Source organism: Brachyistius frenatus, unplaced genomic scaffold (genome assembly GCF_029030835.1).
Source record: "Brachyistius frenatus isolate BFR_SWC_R1_liver_20210118 unplaced genomic scaffold, ASM2903083v1 Contig_61, whole genome shotgun sequence".
NCBI lineage: Eukaryota > Metazoa > Chordata > Actinopteri > Embiotocidae > Brachyistius > Brachyistius frenatus.
This window is the reverse complement of record NW_027210660.1, coordinates 184,438-206,517: the sequence shown is the minus strand read 5'-3', so window position 1 is coordinate 206,517 and position 22,080 is coordinate 184,438. Positions and strand designations below refer to the sequence as shown.

General features: G+C 40.3%; 1 protein-coding gene, 1 non-coding gene and 1 pseudogene across 2 annotated transcripts; 2 read left to right on the top strand and 1 right to left on the bottom strand.

Moving 5' to 3' along the window:
* Positions 1–323: 323 nt before the first annotated feature.
* On the top strand, positions 324–3,983 carry LOC138625371 (ubiquitin-ribosomal protein eL40 fusion protein-like; annotated as a pseudogene).
* Positions 1,388–1,461, top strand: trnan-guu (transfer RNA asparagine (anticodon GUU)). The gene has a single exon. It is a non-coding gene; the product is annotated as a tRNA-Asn (tRNA).
* A 684-nt stretch (positions 3,984–4,667) lies between the features above and the next one.
* On the bottom strand, positions 4,668–22,023 carry LOC138625249 (homer protein homolog 3-like). The gene is made up of 10 exons (XM_069706037.1): positions 21,255–22,023; positions 20,572–20,620; positions 17,090–17,246; positions 15,054–15,185; positions 14,803–14,919; positions 13,433–13,563; positions 9,932–10,088; positions 6,709–6,816; positions 6,483–6,563; positions 4,668–6,330 (listed from the first exon to the last, which is right to left on the bottom strand). The coding sequence occupies exons 2-10, from the start codon at positions 20,592–20,594 to the stop codon at positions 6,145–6,147; spliced, it is 1,092 nt and encodes a 363-aa protein (XP_069562138.1). The 5' UTR covers positions 20,595–20,620; positions 21,255–22,023; the 3' UTR covers positions 4,668–6,144.
* Positions 22,024–22,080: the final 57 nt, after the last annotated feature.

Below are 22,080 nucleotides of genomic sequence, written 5' to 3'. Positions count from 1 at the left end.
CAAAATTCACGCACTTGGTGCAAATCACCTGAGGTTTCCAGTACATACAATGTCCTGCTCAAATGCTCCGCCCGGTGTCCAAACACAAAAACAGCATACGGTCAAAACAAAACAAATACATTATGGCTCCAACACGTTTTAAACCAGCTTTATTTATTTATTTATTTTTTCGAAATAGTTTTAAAATGTTTTACTTCCGTGCTGTTTCTAAATGAAGCAGAGCAAGATAATAAGTCACCACGGAAATACAGCAGGTCGGAGCAAAGTGTTGCGCGTGTGCCTGAGTCTCAGAGGTTGGACTATATCTGTACATAATAAAGTCGATGGCGTGCCTCCAGTTTTATAACGCATTTAAACGTGCCGACGGTCACGTGACGGAAGTGACGCCGTACACAGCCGTCTCCGCGGTGGCGCATCGCCCCCTGGCGGCTCGTACCAGGACGACACCGGTGGGCTTCTCCGAAAGTCCCGTGATAATTGCGTGGCACGGAATCGTCTCCAGGAAGATGCAATGGAGGCACTGCAACGAAGTAAGGTTACTATTTTATTTATTTGATTATTCGTAGCTGATTAACGTAAATAAAGGAGTGACTTTTCTACAGGCTAACTCTGCTTTTTTTTTTTTTTCCGTGTTGAAGGACACCGTCGGGAGACCGCAGAGTGAATTTGGGATTTAATTTGCTCGCTTCTCCGTCGGTCGTTAGTTATAAACTACGGTGTTGATATTTGTTATACGTGTTGCAAAAACAAATTAGAACTGGTCTTTGTTCTTAAAGTGGTTTGTCTATTTTAACTTGTTGACGTAATAGTTGTATTGTAACACATTAGGTTAGGTTAGGTAGTTACTTTATTAATCCCCGAGGGGAATTTCTTTTAAATTAATTAATTAATTAATTAAATTAATGTGACGATTATCCTTAGCTAATTGGTTATTGATGTATAAAATATAGTTGTACATATGTAACGTTAACATTTTGTCTGTGAATTACTGGTAAATTAAACAATTATTTTAACTTTTAGTAATCAAGGTAGTTAAAATGGGGAGCCGTCAGGTGTCGCGCAAAACACGAGGTTACAGTTTTTATATTACAAATGACCGTTTGCTAACAAGCAGCGATACTTATCCTCTACCTGTTTTTTCACGTCTGACGTCGTATTCTTGATATATATATATTGTTTTTTTTATTGTTTCCATATTTTTACACTTAGTTTGCGATTAGCCCTCTAGCGGTGAAAAACATCAATCCACCCACTCGCGTCAATGCCATCCGCCGGGGGGAACCGCCGCAAGGGGGCGCTCAGACACTGAAGAGTGCTTCGTAAGTTGACGTGTCAAAGTACTGTATTGCCATTTATCAGTTGTAACGTGAACGTTGCTGTCACCGTTGTCTCTGTGGCGCAATCGGTTAGCGCGTTCGGCTGTTAACCGAAAGGTTGGTGGTTCGAGCCCACCCAGGGACGACATACATTTATCTTTATTTGTCAGATTTTTTTTGTTTTGATTATTACAGTAGTGAATATTTGTGATACGTACTTATTTTTCCTTGTCTTATGAAACCACATCAGAGCGTCACCGTCATTAAATCAACAACATGTCAGCAACTGTGATTCACACACCAAACCATCCAGATGTGTTAGCAGAGCAGAGGACCGGATGAACTTGTTCTCCCTCTTCAACACATGACTGGGCTCATCAAGTTCCTGTTTTACTGCTGGTGAATAGTAGGTAAATTCAGATTACCTCTGAGACCATCGTTTTTTGTTTTATTTTATCACTACAGTAATAGTTACAACTCCTTTATAATTGCATTACGTTTGTGCTTTGTTTTTGGCTTGCTCATGTATAAATGGAGTTTGTAAGCTCATATTTGTGTGTAAATTGTTGTCGATACTTGGGCAGTCAATTACACATATGATTGTTAACAAATTGAACGGTTAATAATAAATATAATTGTTAAAAACTTAGAAAGGTAATAATAAATATGATTGTTAAAAACTTGGAGGAGGAAGTGGCTTATCAGTACAGGAACAACCCTCGCAGCATGACAAGTTTTTCTTCAGTTGTCTTTGAGCATGATTTCTGTGTTTGTTGGCATCACTGACACACTTTCTGTTTTCTTTTTAGTAACCAAAGATGCAGATTTTCTAGGCAGCCAGTGACTATCGAGAAAGTCAAGGCCAAAATTCAAGACGAAGAAGGTCTGTAGTGTGACGTGAAAACATTTCTCCATAGGTTTTTTTTTAAAATTTCTGTGTGAAATGTTTTGCTTTCTAGTACATCTTTATGCAGCAGAAAAGTACCTCAGGTTTAAACATAGAATTACTCTGAAACTATCGGTCTCCCTAAATGTTTTAAACTAAAGAAAATTGAGCATGGTTCCCTGATGGTGTTTCCATCAGTACAAATATCAAACATTTTAATGTTTTTTATGATTAATTTTTTAGAAGTTACAAAAGAGCACATGTAGTGTTGTTGTACGTGTACAAGTCAGTAATGAAAAGCAGCTGTAATCAGTGTAGTGAGCAGCTTCTACATTGAATTTGATTTTCTGGCACCAATTCCCATTTGTCCCCGTCTATTTTGTTTGTTTGTTTGTTTGTTTTTTGAAGGTATCCCGCCTGATCAGCAGCGTCTCATCTTTGCTGGAAAGCAGCTTGAGGGTGGACACAACATGTCCGACTACAACATCCGGAAAGGTACATTAAATTACTTTGGTGGCGAGCTATATTTCATTATATACAGTAGGGTTTGTCATTATTATTATTAGAAAATTATAAATGATTTTCTTCCTCGGAGTCCACCCTCCACCTCGTCCTGCGTCTAAGAGGGGGCATCATTGAGCCACCGTTGAGGCCGCTGGCTCATAAGTACAACTGTGACAAGATGGTGTGCCGCAAGTATGTAAACAAACTAAGCACTCTGCTCTCCAAGAATGAGTTCGGTGTCAATAATATAAGAGAAGATAATTGGCCAGTAGCTGCCAACATATAGTACAATACTTCTAGAGAAGAGTTTATGTATTACATTTAAACTACCACCACATAGAAATTGTCAAATACAAAATCTCTAAACACTACTAGTGTGTTGATTCTCTTAACAGATATTTATCCTTTGATGCAAAGCTGCCTAAACAGAATAGGGATTTCTGACACAACTTTGTAAATGTTCAAGGTTCACAGAAAAGATATGAAGAAGTCAAAAGTTCAGGAGTTAGTTTACATGTTACACTCATTGCTTGAGTTTTAAGCTGTTAAAGCTGTTGTCACACAGATAGACAGTCCTGGTGTGCAAAGAGTCACTGCAGCGGAGACACACAACCGGGTGGAAAAATATGGACTGAATAGACAAAGAAAGTGCTCACACCAAACTCCAACGCTTTTTTTTTTGTCACTTATTCCCACAGTAGCGTTAGTGGTTGATAAAAAAAAAAAGAAAAGTAGGTTGTTTAAGAGGGAGTTGGAATCATCTCATGGCACGTTGTAATTAAATAGTGGCAGTTTAGGTTTGCTTGTAGTTCAAGGGGTTTGCATTGATCCAGGTTAAATGTAATCAGTGGGTTATTAAGGCCGTCACTAAACCAGCGGTCTACACCCTCCAGAAAGTCTGAATGGAAGATTGATATTGTTATTCTGATCTAAGACTTAGTTTGACCAATACCAGGTGTAGCGCTCGTGCTGCCAACTGCCGCAAGAAGAAGTGCGGACACACCAATAACATCAGACCCAAGAAGAAGCTGAAGTAAACAGCAGGATTCAGTAAGCAAGATTGACAATAAAACATTTTGACAAGAACACTAAGAGCAGTTTATTTTATTACTCGGCGTTGTCTTGACGTGACTGCTTATATATATATATATGACGATTCATGAAAACTGATGTGTATGCTGTTGGCTACAGTAAACTGAACACCCATACATCAGGGTGGTTACGAGTCCTATTTATCCTTTGACACCTGCATACTTTGCAATTATGTGTTTGAAGTGTGTTAAATCATATTGAGTATTGTAGTCTGATGTAGGATACACCGAGTCAGTTTTCTGTTTGATTAAAAGATTACTTAGATTGATCAATTAATAACCCATCAGATGTGATAAGTAGACAGTCAGCTGTGTTTTTGTTGTCCGAAAGGCTTTTAATGCAGATCAAGAGGTGCGGGATGGTTGGATCTTATTTTGAAATGTGGAGGCTGCAACACCTTGCTCACAAAAATATGAGAAACTTGCCACATTGATATTTTTACTAAATTTCAGATAAAGCAGGATGTGTACATAAACATACAAATAATACACTATAAAGTTAAAAAAAATATATATATATATATATTTTTTTTTTTTTTTTGAAGGGCACAACCATTTTTTTTAGTGTGGAGATCGAACCAGCCACCTCTAGCGCATGTTCCCTGACCTTACTTTGCAACTTTGATTGTTCTGTGCATAGAGTACCAATGGATGAGAGACAAACAACCAAAACAAGCAAAGTTATAGCATAACATTTAGAGTTTAAAGTTTGTGGCTTTGTCAATGAATCTCTCCTGGGTGTCCCTTAAATGTAAATCTTATTATTAATCAATTTCTTAGACTCACTGAAATCTATATGGATGAACACTAACTTCAGCCAAGTCATTAACAACATGGTCTACAGAAAAAAAACCACAAACACAAAAAAAGTGCATTCGAGTGACTGTATTCTTTGCTTTAATTTCCAAACCACCCCAACAACAGCTCAGAGTCAGAGACAAAGAGCTGACATGACTGTCCACAACCATCCTTAAAACAGAACAGTAAGGCTTGAAAAAAAAGAAATCATAAACATTGCATTATAGACCATGTTGAACAATACAGTCTGTGCGATAAAAAGACTCTGAAGTAGACATTCGTTATTTTTTTAATTGGTTCATGACTCGTACGGTACAGCCACACTATCAAGGCCAACGGCATGTTGTCCACAGCTAAAGGTAACGTGCTCGAAGATGAAAGAAGGCTCAAAACGTCTCTTTAATTTCCACGAATGCTTCACACCAATCAGAGCAACACATTTTATTAAGATGTGGAGCTATTATAAATAAATGATCAGGTTAGCAGTTTGTAAAGAGATGATGCACAGGACTGGATCAGCCCAAAGGTTACTTAAACTTATCTGTAAAATTAAGTGATGCGTTTTATTTTCCTATGATTACTGTTTAACTGTAGCATTATTGTTTTATATCACTTGGAAAACTCTTATTTATCCTTATTTAAATTACCTAATATATTCTATCTATTAACACATATGTAAGAGTTGCTGTAGCTTAGTGAGGAATTAAAGGTTTCTTACGAGCCTAAATGAAGATGCGAAGCTGCTGAATGACTTCATCATTCACTCTGCTCTTAACATTTGATCTTTGGTGTCAATATTCAGATCTACTGTTTATGCTCAAGCTGTGCGTCCTTGAATTACCCAAATATCAAACACTATTAGCATACTGTTTCACCGTTTATGAATGCATATCATTATTTCTATGGCAACGCTCCAGCCAAAGTCTGCCCTTCACGCAACACGACATCATAACTGGGTAACCACAAGACCAGAAGTTAATCTCTGCACGAATCAAACTTTATAACAATAATAATGTTGGATGCAGGCTGTTAAATAGGCAAAAACCCTTACTAATTTTGCACTGTTTGCAATCTCTCTGCCTCTCTCGATATGCATGGACTCGGTTCATTGTAAAGATGTAAAAACAAGGCCTCTTATCATTCATGTTGACACTGCATTGCCATTTTGTGTACAAAAGTCATGAAAAACCACAAGCACCAGTTCCTAATATTAAATGTCTAGCATTGTTAAGCACTTACCTTAAGGTTGGTTTATTGCATTGAATGTTTCCCTTGAAAGCAACATGAAGCGTTACATTAGACTGGACAAGCACTACCATGTATATGATGCTGCTTAGGCCAACACCTACATGATGTCGTTGAATACAGCACAGCCGCAGCTGCAACACAGACATGGAGTAACCTTCCTGCAGCTGAGATGGTTCTTGTGCTTGAAGTGGACAGGGAGCAGCTCCATCTTGTTTTTGTTCACTGCTTGCTGCAGATTTAACCCTGTCATCTGTCATGTTTCTCTCACGGGGTGCTTTTTGCCATTTTCCCCCCTCCCTTCTTATTTGTCAATAAGTTTAACAAGGCTCTGGCGGAGGTCATTAAGGTCAAAGATCTTGATGTCCAGAATCTCTATGGCCCTCTGGATCTCTGCATCCATGCGATCCCGCTCCTCCAGAGAGCTATTGAGGTTCTGCTCTGTGTTCTGGATGCGACGCTCCAACTCTGAGTTTCGCATCTCCGTCTCCTGCAGTGAACGGGAAACGTAGAAAAGGCACAAGAAAAAGTTTACAACTTTATTGTCAGAATGAAAACTGCCAACAGATCTTCACTATTAATTACTGACGTGTTGATAACTAATGAAAGCATACAGAGTTACTGTAATAATGCCACTCTTACCCGTAATCTGTGGATGGCCTCGTCCCTGTCATGTTCCATTTCATGGTACTCCGCTTTCTTACTTTGTAAAATGTGGATTTCCTGGGAAGTAATAAAAAGGTACCCATGAGAGAACTAATGTTAATGGGCTGCGCCGATGTATCTTGATCTCCTCGTCATCGAACAGAGCTGAATCAGTCATCGTCACCTGTGAAAAAGATGACGATAAAAGAAAACATGATCCAACCTCATCTTTGGCCTTCAGCAGGGCCTCCAGCTCCTCCAGGGACTGGGTCAGCTCGTCCTTCAGCAGGTCACTGGGGCCATGGCCTCCATGGGTCTCAAGTTCAGCCACCTTACAAAACACACACACAATACGGGATATAACTTCTAAAATAACAAAAACTGTTGCCTTTGCCCCAGACACACCCATCTGTCCCATTTAAACGTCTTTTAAATGCACACAAACCCACACACACAGGCATGCAGATCAAACTGAGCTTGAATTAAAGCTAATGAAAATTAGATGTTAAATGTTGGCCAGCTGCTCTTCAGTGCTTTGTTTATTTTTTTGTTTTTTTTAGCTCTGTCCTTTATACAGGTCGTGTCAAACTGGACAAGACAGCAAAAAAATGCACTGCAACAGGAGAATAGCGGCGCAGCGTCTTTAATTTTGAATCTCACACAGGTCGACACCTCGCAGTGTGTCAGAAGTAACTTTGGTGGGCTAAAACTGTCACCAGTCGCACAGCTTTCTATGCACTAATAATAAAGGTCTGAACACCAACATTACAAACACACAGCATGTCTATTCAGGCTGAATTCTTTCTATCCTTAAAATACATTTTTTTTGTGTGGTAACATCTACCGACTGAGATTGTGAATGTGCTTGACTACAGCTGGTTAGTGGCAGAATATACAAGTTTTGTGCAAAACATTATTAAATATAATCAAACACGAGTCCATAGTCACGCCAGCGGCTTGGTGAGGCCGCACTTAAACACAGCGGGGCTTTGTCCAAACTAAATGCTAACATTAGCATGCTAACATGCACCCAATGACAATGTTAACTTGTTGATGTTTAGTAAATGCAATACTGATGAAGCTCAAGTACTTATACGAGACATACAAATTGTAGTTTCCAAAACTTTTCACAGTTATACGCAAAAAAACATTCCTATTCAAATGAATGTTTAAGAAGTTACATTTATTAAGAACTGTCAACCTCAATTGCTTTACATTTGCAGAAGATTCATATTTTTTCTTGATGCTACTTCACCTATGCCTGAGAGGAGAGATACATCCAACACTATCATTGTATTGCCATTTGGGCCCCATGAATCAGGAAAAAAAAACAACAGAATGGCACATCTACAAAATGCTCCCTGCACCCTGTGACAGGTTGGATTATTTTAAACCACGTATAGCTGACACAAGGAACAGCAGTAAAAGAAGAAGAAGAAAAAGAAACGAGTGGATGCCAGCTCCCTCTGGTGATTTTTCATTTTTTCCTAACTGGGGCATTGAAAGTAGGATATTGCTGTCCCACAAACCCCTCTCTCTCGCTCTCTCTCTCTCACACCACCCCAGAGACATGAACCATTTTCAGCCACCTGGTCCCCTTCCTCAGACAGAGGGAACTAGCTCGGTCCAAAGGAGACAGAGTTCTTCACTTGTAAGAATACATTTTTTGATGTGGACCAAAACGGTGAAAACGGTTTCCTGTTGAAAAACCAGACAAGCGCTTGAGAATTTAAATAGTACTGATCAATACTGTGAGGCTGGACTATAATGGAAAGGGATCAAGGTATTAAAGCATTGAATCGGTGCGCTGTAATTGTCAGCCTGAGGCGGGTTTGTTCTCAAAGGAATCGGCTCCCAGCACACGTGAAAGCACCTTTTATTGATGAGGGGAGAAAGGGAGGCCAGAGGCATCTGCATCCACTGAAACCTGAGAAGTAATTCAAGTGGAAAACCCTCCCGAGGCTGTCAGTGTTTAGACTGAACTCCCTGGTGGTGAAATGAAACATTGCCTTGTGCATAGTGAAGCGGTTCAACCAGCGCTGAGAACACCTTGATCAAAGCTTTAGAGGGAAAACGCCTACAGTACAAATCATGTCAGAGGATAATGAAGTGCCTTAGCAGCCTGACTTCCAGTTCTGAACAAGTACTTTCAAACCAAGCAAATAAAGTCTGAAAAGGAACAACCCAATCAAAACCAGCGTGATCTCGCTCAGCAGAGAGGGACATGAAAATCATTCATTAGTGAAAGCAACAGGGTGACAGGCTGAGGCACGTCAGCCTCACCTTGTTCTCGTTTGTGCAGAGCGTTACTGCAGGAAAAACCTGAGTATCTATCCCTGTTATTGAGCTAAGAATTGATAATAAGGTGTAACCTGAACCAGCAGATTCTACCCTGCAGTATTATACTCTAATGTACAACACTTCTTTGGCTCAGTTTAACTTTTTATTAACCATACTTTTACCAACAGTCTTTTTTTTTTTTTTTTTTAAAGCTTGTTTCAATCGTCACTTCTGGTCCAAGAAACGTTGTGAAAGTTTGTTGTTATTCCAGGAAATACACAGTATCGAGGTCAACCTTCAAAGCTTTAACATGTACCTCAAATCTCATAACTGCTCATTGTGCTGATAGTCACCGGGGGCAACCATCTGCCCCAGCATGTACTGGGTAAGATACAAGGTACACATTTTCAGCTCACCTAGACCACTGGAAGAAAGTGCAGCATCCAGCGGACAGATATTTCTGTCCATATTAATTATTCAAAATTCATTAATTTAAATAAAACCCATTAACATGATAATTCATCTGATTTGGGCATGTCATACTCAGTTACTTAGGTAACACTAACTGTATATACAGGACAGATGGTGTTTGATTGCATTACACCCTGACAAATGAAAAAAATGGTTTTGAAGTAAATACAAATAAAAAAATTCTCATCATGCAAAAGTTACTATTTGGATATAATGTTAAGTGCAACATGCACAATAACAAGTGCATTTTGTTTAATATTTAGGAATTGTTCACATACAGAAACTGTCATAGCTCAGACAAATATGGACATATTCAGAAAGAAAGAAACTTTGAACCATCTGCATTAAACGTCACTAAAAAGACTGGTTTAATCATCCATTCAGTTATTTCAAAGTAAAACTAATTTAGCATATGAAATTATGGAGAATATGTGAAAAACGCTATAACCAAAGATTTGTGATTTGGGAAAATGTAGAAATAGAATATTAACTAATAGTTTTTACTACTCGTAGTAATAGTACTCTGCTGTGAAGTACAGACGGACTCCTGTAATATACCTGTGGTCAGCATGTGTCAAACATTCTGGAGATCATTATTACCATGACATTTTAATGATGGCTAATTCAGGGACCAGGGTAAGCACACTTAAACAGAGCACCCTCTGAGTGACAGTTTTAAAAGAGAAGAGGTTCACCTGCTCTCTGAGTCTGTCAGTCTCTTCCTGATATGCTGCCAGCTGTTTCTTCCACTGCTCCACGTTAGCATTAGCTTCATGCAAAGCGGCCACCAACTTGGAGTTGCTGTCCTGCAGAGTGAAGAGCTCAGCCTCCACGTTCATCTCACAAATAGACCTGAAAGACACAAATACCAATGATACCTTTAACATAACATACAATACTATACATATCAACTTCATGATAATATAGCTGATACAGTGTGGCATCTGATTATTGTCCATATTTTAAACCAGCACAGACAAGTAGCCCTTGTGTAGAAGTATTTATAAAATATTTGTAATTCTATGATAACTGGGCAAACTCCTGCTGATGAAGATAATGCAAGAGGATTAAAAGCTCCAGAACAAATTCTACATGTCCTTGAGGTAAACTTATTTTGTTAACTTCTGTGTCAGTCAGTATTAGTTTAGTAGTTATACCTTAACAAACACAAGTTTTAATAAGAAAACTGACAGACTGAAAAAAGAATTATACAATTATTTGTTAGATAAACTCCATTATGTGTACACCCTGTGTAGTTCAGCGAGGTAAATATGTGTGGGCTTATATCTGATAGTCTGATTATATGTCACGTGGTTGCCTTTTGCCGACTTGTTTTTAAAATGGAGAGCATCCGAGTTCACTGTGAATACTGAGTCTTGCGTAAAGCACTGCAACATGAGGCTGAATACTATAGCTGGCTGTGGAGTAAGAGCCAAATGAACTGCTGCCAACACTTTGGAACATGATGAAACACGGATGGTGGCCTGGTTAACACAATCACCAACCCACTACAGATGTGTTAAGGAGGCTATATGAGGAACTGCAGCCTGCAGCAGCACACCTACAGACCGGAGTAAAGGTCATTTCACAGGTCTCGTAACAAAGCAAAGATACACTTATTAAAGTCCTCTGAGAGCAGAGCACAAGACCAAACTGACTGTCTTCATCAGGACTGAATGTGACATTCAAAGAAATGAGACCACTGACATCATTAAACTCAAGACATTTGTGGTCATCAAGGAACAGAGACAGAGGGTGGACATTGACTAAATGATATCAACACGTGGCAACAAAGTTCAGTAATTTTAGTTTAGTCTTCTTTTGTCTATTTTTTTGTATTTGTTCATTTACAATGCTCTTATCCCCACTGACCTTTGTTCAAGTTTAAAATCATGAGAGCATAAAATCTAGTTTGGGACTACGCGTGTCATGTATTTAGTACCAATATATGATACATGCATTGTTTGCACAAGATAAGGCCTCTTCCCTGCTTGTCCAGCTTCAGTTTTATGCCACTTACAGAACATACATGATTTTCAGTTCATTTTTTCTGTCTGTAAAAAAGATTGGTCAGATTCTCTCTTTTCGTCTTTGATCCTTTGTCTTCGCTCTACATCCCGAAAGCTTGAGGTTGTCCCCCGGCAACAGTTTACCATGGTAACCATTCGAGAGCAGCTTTCTGTGGTAATAATTGGACTGCAGGACATAAAAGCATTGTGGGTGGCTCAAAGAACTGAATGGAGGGATGTTTACAAGCATTATTTTATGTTATGTATGCCTCAATGCTTCAACAAAGGCCTCTTCATTTCCAAGAAGATCTTAACAAATCGACTAATGTCAAACTGTAACTAACCCAAGAAAATAAAACCATGTTAATACTCAGAGAGTTACAAGTAATGGATCATCTGCTGGATCACTTGAAAAGTTTAACAACCTCATGAAGTTACAATGTATATTACTACAGTCACTATTACGTTATTGTCTGAAAAAGTAATTTTCCCCTTAAATAATGATGCTGTCAAATCTCATCCTTTCTTAACGATGTGATTTCCGGTCTAATTTGGACAAAATAAATTAATATCATTACATTGAAGCATCATTCACTTACAGAAGAGATGTGGCTGTATGAACTGCGCCATGTGAACTTGTTGTCTGTGTCTTTAAAGGAAAAGGTCAATATTTTGGGAAAGTCACAAATTCCTTTTTTTCCATGAGTTAGATGAGAGATCAATACCTCTCTCGTATTCACCTCTTCAATATGAAGCTACAGCCACAAAACGGTTCGCTTAGGTTAACATAAAGACTAGCTTGAAGGCACTGTCCAAATGTACAAAATCCACCTACCATCTTGTTGTAATTACCCTTCAGTTTTTGGAATGGATTAAACCAATTAGAAATAGTATGTCAACTAGTGAGCTTTAAAAGCTTAAGTTTTTTAAACCTTCGGACAGATTCAAGCTCGTTGTTTCCCCCCATTTTCAGCATTGATTGTACATAAAAATGTACGTAGCTCACAGGTCTGAAACTGCAAAACCACCGAGTTGCACTAGAGGCTGGCTCCAAAAAGTCTCTGGTTCCACAGACTCCCAATCAACGTTTCTCATGAAATACAAAGTCCATCACTTTTTTCCACTAGTTATTTTGGAGTTGTTGGCTAAAGTCGCTCCTACTTAATAGTTTTCTGGCGGTCCATTTGAAAATAATCCAGTCATTTATTAAAGAATAAGTCTCAAAAAGCCGTGTTTTGGGGGCTTGTCAGTTTGATTGACAGGCCTGTGGTGCAGTCAGGTTATGGCTTTCAATGGGCGGGATGTAAAATCGTCGGGTTTCCAATCAGATCGAGTCAAAGCCACCGCTCGCTCTTCCCCGGCTAATCCAAATATGGTCAATTCTGGCTCCGGACCGCTCCCAACAAGCAAGATGGCGACGGTCAATATCTGAACTTGAGGCCTCATTACAGCCGTTTAAAAAACAATGGGTGACGTCACTTTTGGTCACTGCTTGATTTTCAGTCTTTATGCTAAACTAAGCTAATCAGCTGCTGGCTTTTGATGAATTTTTACCATACAGAAATAATAGTGGGATTTTTTTTTTTTCATCAAATGCTGGGCAAGAAAAGAAAAAATGCATTTCTCCCAAAATGTCAAACTATTCTTTTAATGTTACACTGTAAAAAAAAAAAAAAAAAAGTAATATATTAAACTAAGAAATTCTTAGCAAAATGTCCATTTAGTGACAATTTCCTGGAGCTGTCACTGAGAGTTTGCTGTGTTGTCATGGAGAATCTTATCACCCAGTATCACATGAGATTCAACACTAGGTCGTCTCCATGACAACTGAGCAACAAATAAAGGCCGTGAGATGTGGCTGAAAAGTCTGGAATTTTTTTTCGAGGATATGAAAAATGAACCTTCTGCTAAAATTCGATCTGTGTTTGTGAGCGACTGATAAAGTGACAAGTTTTTATGGTTTCTACAAATTGGTCGTCAAGTTTTGAACTTTGCGAGCAGTAGAACAGGGAAACTGCGAGTTTAAAATGCAATATTTTTTTTTATCACCCAGATTCTTCATGCCTGAACAAAACAAGCCTTTTAACAAAAATGTTTCAGAAAAATTAAGAGAAAGTGTTTGTGTAGCTTCTTTGCTTTCAATTCTGCTGACGTGTGTGTTTTGGTGCGTGTGCACGACGTGGTTACCCTTCAGACAGCATCTTTTTAATGCGCTCCTTTTCAGAAGACAGGGTGATGTCCGCGCTCTGGCTGCGGAACAGCTTGTCCTCGGGCCCATTCACACACATCACCGGCGGAGACTGGAGTTCGTCAGAGAGGTCCTGAGAAATGCATCAGTAAATAGACTCTCACGGTAACACACACAGCATCACAACAAAAGAGAGTCTCAGCACTAGATGGATGATTTAAACAGGAGCGACTCGGTGTCTTTGTGATGGGAACTGATTGAAGATGTGAAAACTACAGTCACATCAACGCCCAATGTAGTATTGTTTCATGTGCTCAAGGTTTAAATTTAAAAAAAAAAACAATAACACGGAAATCAAATAAAGCTGGTGACATGATGCTGATTAAGGTAGTTTTGGTGTCTGTTTTGGTTTGATAAATCTTTTATATACAGTCCATGGATACATTTAAAGCTTAACCTACATGAATTCACAGTTTCTAGATGTCCCTTGAGAACTGTCTGCACATAATTTCAGGTGTAAAAACATTAAAACTCAAAGACCGAATGAAAGGAAATGTCTGTCTGGGCACATATTCATTGTGCATTTGTAGTTAAATCAAGAAAATACTCACCTGTGAGAACTACAGAGGAAATCCAGGAGGTGGAAAAATCAACAGACAAAGAAACATGCTGTTAAAAAGCACATAATACTTAATGGAGCTGTTAAAATATCACAATCACAGCAGCACTTAGCAGCCTGATCAGCTATGTATTGGAGTGTCACTTAGCAAGTACAATTAATGGATGCAGTTGTCACATTTTCTGGAGCTTTGGCTTTTCCAATGTGTTCGTTAAATCAATAAAGACGTTGAGTGGGACATCACTTGGAATCTGTTCAGCCGTGGAATTAAAAAGGAAACGGGCATGCTCCTCGTGACCAAGCAGATGTAAACGACGGGTGATTATTCTCTATTGATCAAAAAGCACTGAGCTGCACTACGTTTTCATCATTACAGCGTTTCAGTCAGGGGCTTCTTCATGGCGGCTGCGGGTAGAAAATGTGAGCGTGTTGTACTGCTGAGTAGCGCAGGATAATTTTACCATCGTCCTAGTTTTCTTCACTTTCACTTCCCTCCGAGACAAGTGACCCAGCTCACATTTCTTTTGCTTCCCTTTCCTCTCTTTCCATTCCTCCTTTGATTCAATCACAGCCCTGTCTAATAGCTGAACTGCTGCAGGTAACACAGGTACGGTCATCTAATCTTGGCTCACAGCGTCTTGTCAATACTGAAAATACGTCACTGGATATATCTGCAGATAATTAAGTGACTTTCCGCCTGATACCTGAAAATGCTCGCTCTTCTTTCATGTTCACATTGTTTTCTAAAAGAGCAGAGCTCACCTGAGGGGCAGCGATGGTGAGCGCAGTGTTGACCAGTTCTTTGTCCTGCGACTTTTCTCGTGCCAGACGAGCTGCATCCTTCACCTCCTTGAACTTATCTGAAAACTTTTCAAAAAAAGGACGAGTCACAAACTGTTTTACTTTATGAAACCGAAAACCACGCGGCACAAATTACCTTTAGGAAATGAGCAATAAGCTTTACTGGTACTTTGGCCTGAGTTAACTGTGGTTTAGTTTACCTGATGCAGCTGCTGCTCTGTGGCAAAACCCAAACCGTAGACGGTGTTGGCCCTGCTGTCAGCCCACTGACCGAACTTCTGGGACGTCTTCGTAAACGTCATGCTGGGTGTAACAGTGCAGTTGATAATCGCCTGCAGATGCGGAGATAATAAAAAGGAGCGATGCATTTAGGTGCAGGTGAAGAGAACAGATGGTTCTGTTAGCAGAGATGAATCCAGAAAAAAAATACATATTTGAATTGAGTCAATATATTAGTTGTGGTATTTTTAAACAATAGAGCAGCAATAAAGACAATAAAAGGGAAAAGCAAAATAAATCTAAAGACTTAGACTATCAAATGTGACTGTTTTAATGCAGTTTGTAGATCGTACTTCCCCATCCAACAAATTCTGAACAAATGAAAAGTTTTATTCCTGAAAGGATATATTTTGACTCTGATTGACTACTGTTTTGTAAATTAAAGTTTTAAACTGATGGTTCCATATGAACATTGACGTGTTTATCTACATCAGTGACGTGGTTTCAAGCAGGACAACGTAGCCTTTGGTCCAGACTGAAATATTTCATCAACTTTTGAAAATTTGAACAATAAATGTTCCCATTAACTTTGCTGATCCCCCTGATGGCACCATTATATTGAGATTCTGGGATTTTATTGACATGTCTCCACAGCTATTGAAAAAAATTCCTGCTACATTTATCTCAGGTATTTGAGCCCGTTCTCATTCCCACGGCGGCAACTAATGTCGTTTGGTCACAGCCATCATCTGCACTTTGCATTTTCTGCTAATTAGTGAATGTTAACAGGCTAACGTATCAAACGCAGATACTGAACATGGTTTTAAATCCTCGCCTACAACCTGACATTGTCACTGTGACCATGTTAGCATGCTGCTGTAAGCATTGAGCTCCAAGTACACCCTCACAGAGACACAAACGATGATATGTACTTTGAAGTAAGCAGTAATCATTTTTCACTAATCTTGTGTCACTGATGAACAAATATAAACCTTGTCAACAGCAGGATAATTTCATATTTCTAAAAATTAAAACAAAACCTGTGCTTATTATTTTACCTCACCACTGGGATTTTTTTGGCAATCAGCTATTTTCAATCCTGTTCTCTTCTGAGACATGTTTGTTCTTTAAAAAAAAAAAAAAAAAAAAAAAAAAAGCCTGTTCTGACACGATCAAAAACCTAGCTCTTATTGTTCAAAGGAAATTCAGAGAAGAGGCCAATTTAAATCACTTTTCTGGCCAACAGAAGGGATATACAATCCCAGCACATCCACCAACTTCATCACCTCATTCTCAGTGAGGTGGCTGAAGCCGCCTCTTTCCCCCCCGTAGCACCGGAGAAAAAAAAAAATATTAGAGCAGTCCTATTTATAAACCGTTTTACGTCATCTCCAGTGGTACAATAATGGAAGCGATTTAAAACCCTAGAATTGCAGGACATTGGCAGCTTAGGAAGAAGCTTTTTCCTCCTTCTTTCCCGTCTAACAAATGATTACATGAACTCTCCAGTCTGCGTTTGTGCGGTGACATTTTTGACATAATATGTTGGACTGCAGCAGCAGCAGTGAAGATTACTGTGGAGCCAGACACCAGTCCTGGCAGGATCGGGCTGCTGGATGACCAACTGCCACCTCGCACTGCCTTCTGGGAGGCAGGAATGTGGGTCACACCAGAGGTGCTAAGAAGAGATCAGATAGACCCCCCTCCCCCCTTTTAGTGCTTGATGTGGCCTCTTCCTCGTAATCTAAATCCACAGGGCTGCAAGAAAGATGCTCTGGTTGTTGATTTTTGAGACCCACTACGGTTTAATTTATTACATATTTCCTGACCTGACAGACCTTCTGGTAGGAGTATGGTTGGCGAAGAGGAAAATCCATCTGAAGCTGCTGCTTTGTTACAAATACTTTAAGGCTCTGTTTTACATCTGGACAGTCAATTCATTTTATTGAACTCTATCCTCCATTTATTTTTAATTTGGAATCTTTGTTAAATTTGAAACTTTGTCTTTCCTACTCACCTTTGTCCCGCCCACGCTGATGATGCGGTAGACGTTGCGGTTGGCATCATAGAAGAAGGACACTGTGACGGCATGCTTGCTGGCGGGTATCCAGTTCCTCTTGGTGGTGGGGTCGATCTGGAACACATGGGCCCGGGCGCTGAAGATCGGCTGCTCCCTGGAGGACCAAACACAGGGATGAGGATGATGATGAGATACTGTAAGAATATTTTTCTTTATAAAGGGAATGTCAAAGTGCAAATCCCTCGACAGACTAAAGTCTACTGACAAAGGTTTAAAAGGAATTGAATATGATGCAGTGAAATCTCTTTTTCTCTTAGGAAATTTAATCTTTTAAAAGACATAGACATAAATGTGTTTTTGCAAATGATAAGAGCATTAAAAACGTAAAAAAAAAAAACAAAAACAAAAAAAACCTCCATTAAAACTCATTATCAAACAATCCTACTCAAGAATCTTCTCTTTCTCTTAAAAAGGAAATCCTTCATCATTTTCATAATGGGAGATATCAGCCTGCCTCTCTGCCATCCAGGGACAGATGTGGAATCATCCTTTGGCTTTCTCACACACTTTTGCCTGCGTCATTCAGCAGCCATACAGGGTTAGCTGGCCAACGATGTAGACAAGAACGCTGTGAACCCTCTCCTGAATCGTTCACCCTCCGCGCTCTGATCTGCTCCTGGCAGAATTTGCAGAGATGTATCCTGGATACCAAGTAAATGCATCAAAGCAACAAAGTCACTGGCCACCGCAATGTGGCATGAATTGCAAGACTGCTGAAGGTCTTCCTCTCCTTTCTACTCTCTTCCTCTTCAGCCGGTATTAATGTATGTTAAACTCTGCTTTTTTTTGTGTGTTAAAATTGATGGTCAATATTGTACTCATTGACAACAGAGGCAAGCCTCTGAAGAATAAAAGTATCATGAGAAGATGCTGCAGTGCATCACTCTTCTTTGCTGCCCATTTCCATCACATAGAAATACTGTCCGAAAGGTGCCACGTTAAAAGAACAAAATGGTAAAAAAAACTAGGACGTTTCTTCTTCTTCACTGCTATATTGTAAGTTGCTGTGGCTATTCCCTGTAGAACTGTGTTATTTTGGCCAGTCATTGCGCATTTATATCTGACCTCATTAGTGACACAAAAATCCAATAATGTTGTCTGTGTGTGTGTGTGTGTGTGTGTGTGTGTGTTTCTCACTCAGATCATGACTTTAAAATAGAAAAACAGTGACCCGGACATATGGACTTATACAGTGTTTCGAGGACCGACTAAAGACGTTGAAATGAACGGTGGCGGTTCAAAGACATGCCAGTCTGATAAGAACCAGTGCTGTAATTCTCCTTCTCATCTCACAGTAATCGCTCTGGTGTCAGTGGATCTGCTGCTGAGCCTCCTCAACCTCTTAGGTCTGAATGGGAGAGGACACCACAGCGAGGACAGCCTTCTTCAAACTGGGACTGAGAATTCTGCTCTGGTTTCTATTGAGAATCTGATATAAAGTTCTGGTTGTGGAGTTGTTCCAAGTATTTGTTTGGTGCTCATGCATGAATTTGACTTAAAGATAATGTAATTAAAATTCTGATGGCAGGAAGGACAATAACAAGCACACATACAGTTCATTCATCAAGCCTAAATTAAAGCCACCAACACTGTTTTAAAAAATGAGTCCAGCAATTTGGTGTTGAACTTCCATAAAGTCACGGGGACTTGCAACAGAAGAAATTATTTTCTTGAGTGATAAATTCCTTCTTTGATCTATAAAATGTGAAACAATAGTAAATAACTCTGCAGTGTCCAGTTGTCCGAGACAGTGTCTTCTCATGTTGCTTGTCTTTTGTGACCCTGTTCTCCAAAATCTAAATATATTCAGTTTACTGACATATAAGACAACTGAGAAGCTGAAACTAGTTCATATTCTGAATTTTGCTTTTAAAATAGAGACTATAATTATTAAAGTAGTTGATAACCAATCAACTGATAGTTAATTTCATCTTGGAGGCCCATATTTGAAACACTGAGGTCTCTGACGTTGAACAACAAAACTGATTCACTATTAAAATCGTCATATAATTACATGTTATAATGTTGCCCCATCACTGCTATGCTCTGACCTTGCCTGCAGCGATGCGCTCCACCGCAGGATATCTTGCACCTAATGGCATCCACCCTGAATAACATGGACCACTTTGTAAACACGATGAACCAGAAATCAAACAGACAAACAGAGGACGGCTGGCTGCAAGTGTGTGTGTGTGTGTGTGTGTGTGTGTGTGTGTGTGTGTGTGTGTGTGTGTGTGTGTGTGTGTGCGTGCGTGCGTGCGTGTGTGTGTGTGCGCGTGTGTGCGTGTGTGCATGTGCGTCAACATTTGTTGTTTCCTGTATGTAAAAACTGTTGGTTTTAAAAACAGCAGTGTGAGTGCTCATGTTTGTTTGTGTGTGTGTTTGTGTGTTTGTGTGTGTGTGTGTGTGTGTGTGTGTGTGTGTGTGTGTGTGTGTGTGTGTGTGTGTGTGTTCAGTCACTTTACGGTCATCCTCAGCAGATGGATGTGGCCTACTTAATGTGGGTCTCAAAGCATAACAAGAAAGCCTGGTAGTGATTAGACGGCGGTCGAGGCTGTGATCTACCTAAATCTTTCATACACACATGTTAAACATTAGAAAGAGAGATTACTAAATTTATGCGAGGAATTTTCCATTATTTCATCCTCTGCTGCTGAAGAAAGGAGGCAGCTCTTTACAGCTGTATAGTCTGAATAATCCATCGAAAGGACAGCAATTCAACAGTGTCTGATTTCTGCGAGCAGCCAACACTGTCTGTGGCAGTTCACAGCTGTCCCACTACAGATTCACACTCACATACTGTACTTGAAAACAAAATAACACCAATGGAAGGTTGATTATAACAACTCAGACAAGTGTTTCTACATTTATGTGAAAGAAAATTAGCAGCTTCTCACATTCCCGCCTGCTCTTCTCTGAACGCTCACCGATTCCCATTTTTCAACTGCAATAAAAGCATCCTAAGCAAAATCATTACAAGGAATTATGTTTCAAATAATCTAAAGACTCTGGGGCCACACACACACACACACACACACACACACACACACACACACACACACACACACCTTACATAAGATGTTTGTCTTAATTAAACAGAAGTCTGAAATTACCCTGCTGAATCTGAGTTAGTGCAAACCAGAACATTGCTCCAGATGTGCTGCACAGCCAAAATCAGCAGAGGACTGATGGTTTTTCATCTGCAACACCACTTCTATTTTAAACTTCTACTATGACTGTTTGTTTTATAAGTTAAGACTAACTTTCCTCTGTTTTGATCTTAATGTATTCATTTCAGGTTTATGTGGAGAGTTTGGCATTCCAAGGTCAGGAGTACAAGAAATCCATGTGACATGTAAACAGAAAAAAAAAAAGGAAAAGCTGGTGAATGTTGACGCTGAGGTTTACAATGTTCTTACCTTTCTCTGTGGTGAGAAAACATCTTACAAGGTGACTGAGACTTCTTTTCTGCAAGAAAAAAAAAGCAGCAGATATTAACCCAACAAGTATTTTCTCTCTCACTATGCGAATTATATCAGAAAAATGAAGAATGAGAGAGAGAGAGAGAGAGAGAGAGAGAGAGAGAGAGAGAGAGAGAGAGAGAGAGAGAGAGAGAGAGAGAGAGAGAGAGAGAGAGAGAGAGAGAGAGAGAGAGAGAGAGAGAGAGAGAGAGAGAGAGAGAGAGAGAGAGAGAGAGAGAGAGAGAGAGAGAGAGAGAGAGAGAGAGAGAGAGAGAGAGAGAGAGAGAGAGAGAGAGAGAGAGAGAGAGAGAGAGAGAGAGAGAGAGAGAGAGAGAGAGGAGAGAGAGAGAGAGAGAGAGAGAGAGAGAGAGAGAGAGAGAGAGAGAGAGAGAGAGAGAGAGAGAGAGAGAGAGAGAGAGAGAGAGAGAGAGAGAGAGAGAGAGAGAGAGAGAGAGAGAGAGAGAGAGAGAGAGAGAGAGAGAGAGAGAGAGAGAGAGAGAGAGAGAGAGAGAGAGAGAGAGAGAGAGAGAGAGAGAGAGAGAGAGAGAGAGAAAGAGTGATTGTCAAAAGGAGTTTGCTCCCATAATTTGGTCTCATTTTTCACTTTAAGGCCAATTAAATAGGAAAGGCGAACCACTTACCCCATGTCGGTGTGAAACCTCGTTGAGTCTGTTATCTTGCAATATTTCCGCGCTGAAACTGCTGCTGTCCCAGTCGGTCTCCTCTTCCCTTCGGTCTGATGAGCCAGATGCTTTATTCCTGCTTTATTCTCCAGGGGGGGAGGTTTCACTGCAAGGCGCCACACACAGCCTGCTGCAGCCTACCGAGTGTCAGCACCGTCCTGTCCTGAGCGCCGGGGTCCACCGAGCAGCTCTGCGGAGCCCGGAGAGTCACAGCCCGGAGGAGGCACAGCCACCGACCTCGATGACTGAAATGACCGCGGACCGGTCCGAGTCCATGTTGCCCGGCCAGAGGAGAAGCAGCGACCTACTCTTTGTCTCTCTCGCTCTCTTTCTTTCTTTCTTTCTAACCTTGTCCCGGTGGTCAGACCTTTCTGCTCCTCATCCAGCCGGCTGTCCGCATTCAACAGCCGACAGTAGAGTACCACCTGCTGGCTCTGCAGCCCCTGAACAGCCGCTCCAGCTGCATGTTGTGGCAGTGAGGCAGGGAAACTGTGTCAACCTGCCGGCAGCCAATGAGCCTGCTTGTGTGCATACTGCAAACCGGACCTTATAGGTCTGCTCGAGGACGCCAGATTTAGGGCTTAAGACTCGCTGGCCCCAGAGGAAAAGTCATGACCTAAAAAGCCAAGCTAAAGAGTCATACTACATCCCATTTAGGGGCCTGCAGCTGGAATGAATTACTATTTGACACGATCAGAGTCCGTCTGTCACGCTGCCTTGTGTGGATTTAACGGACCACCTCATACTCCCGTGGCAGTCCATCTGCAGGAGAAATAAAACACCG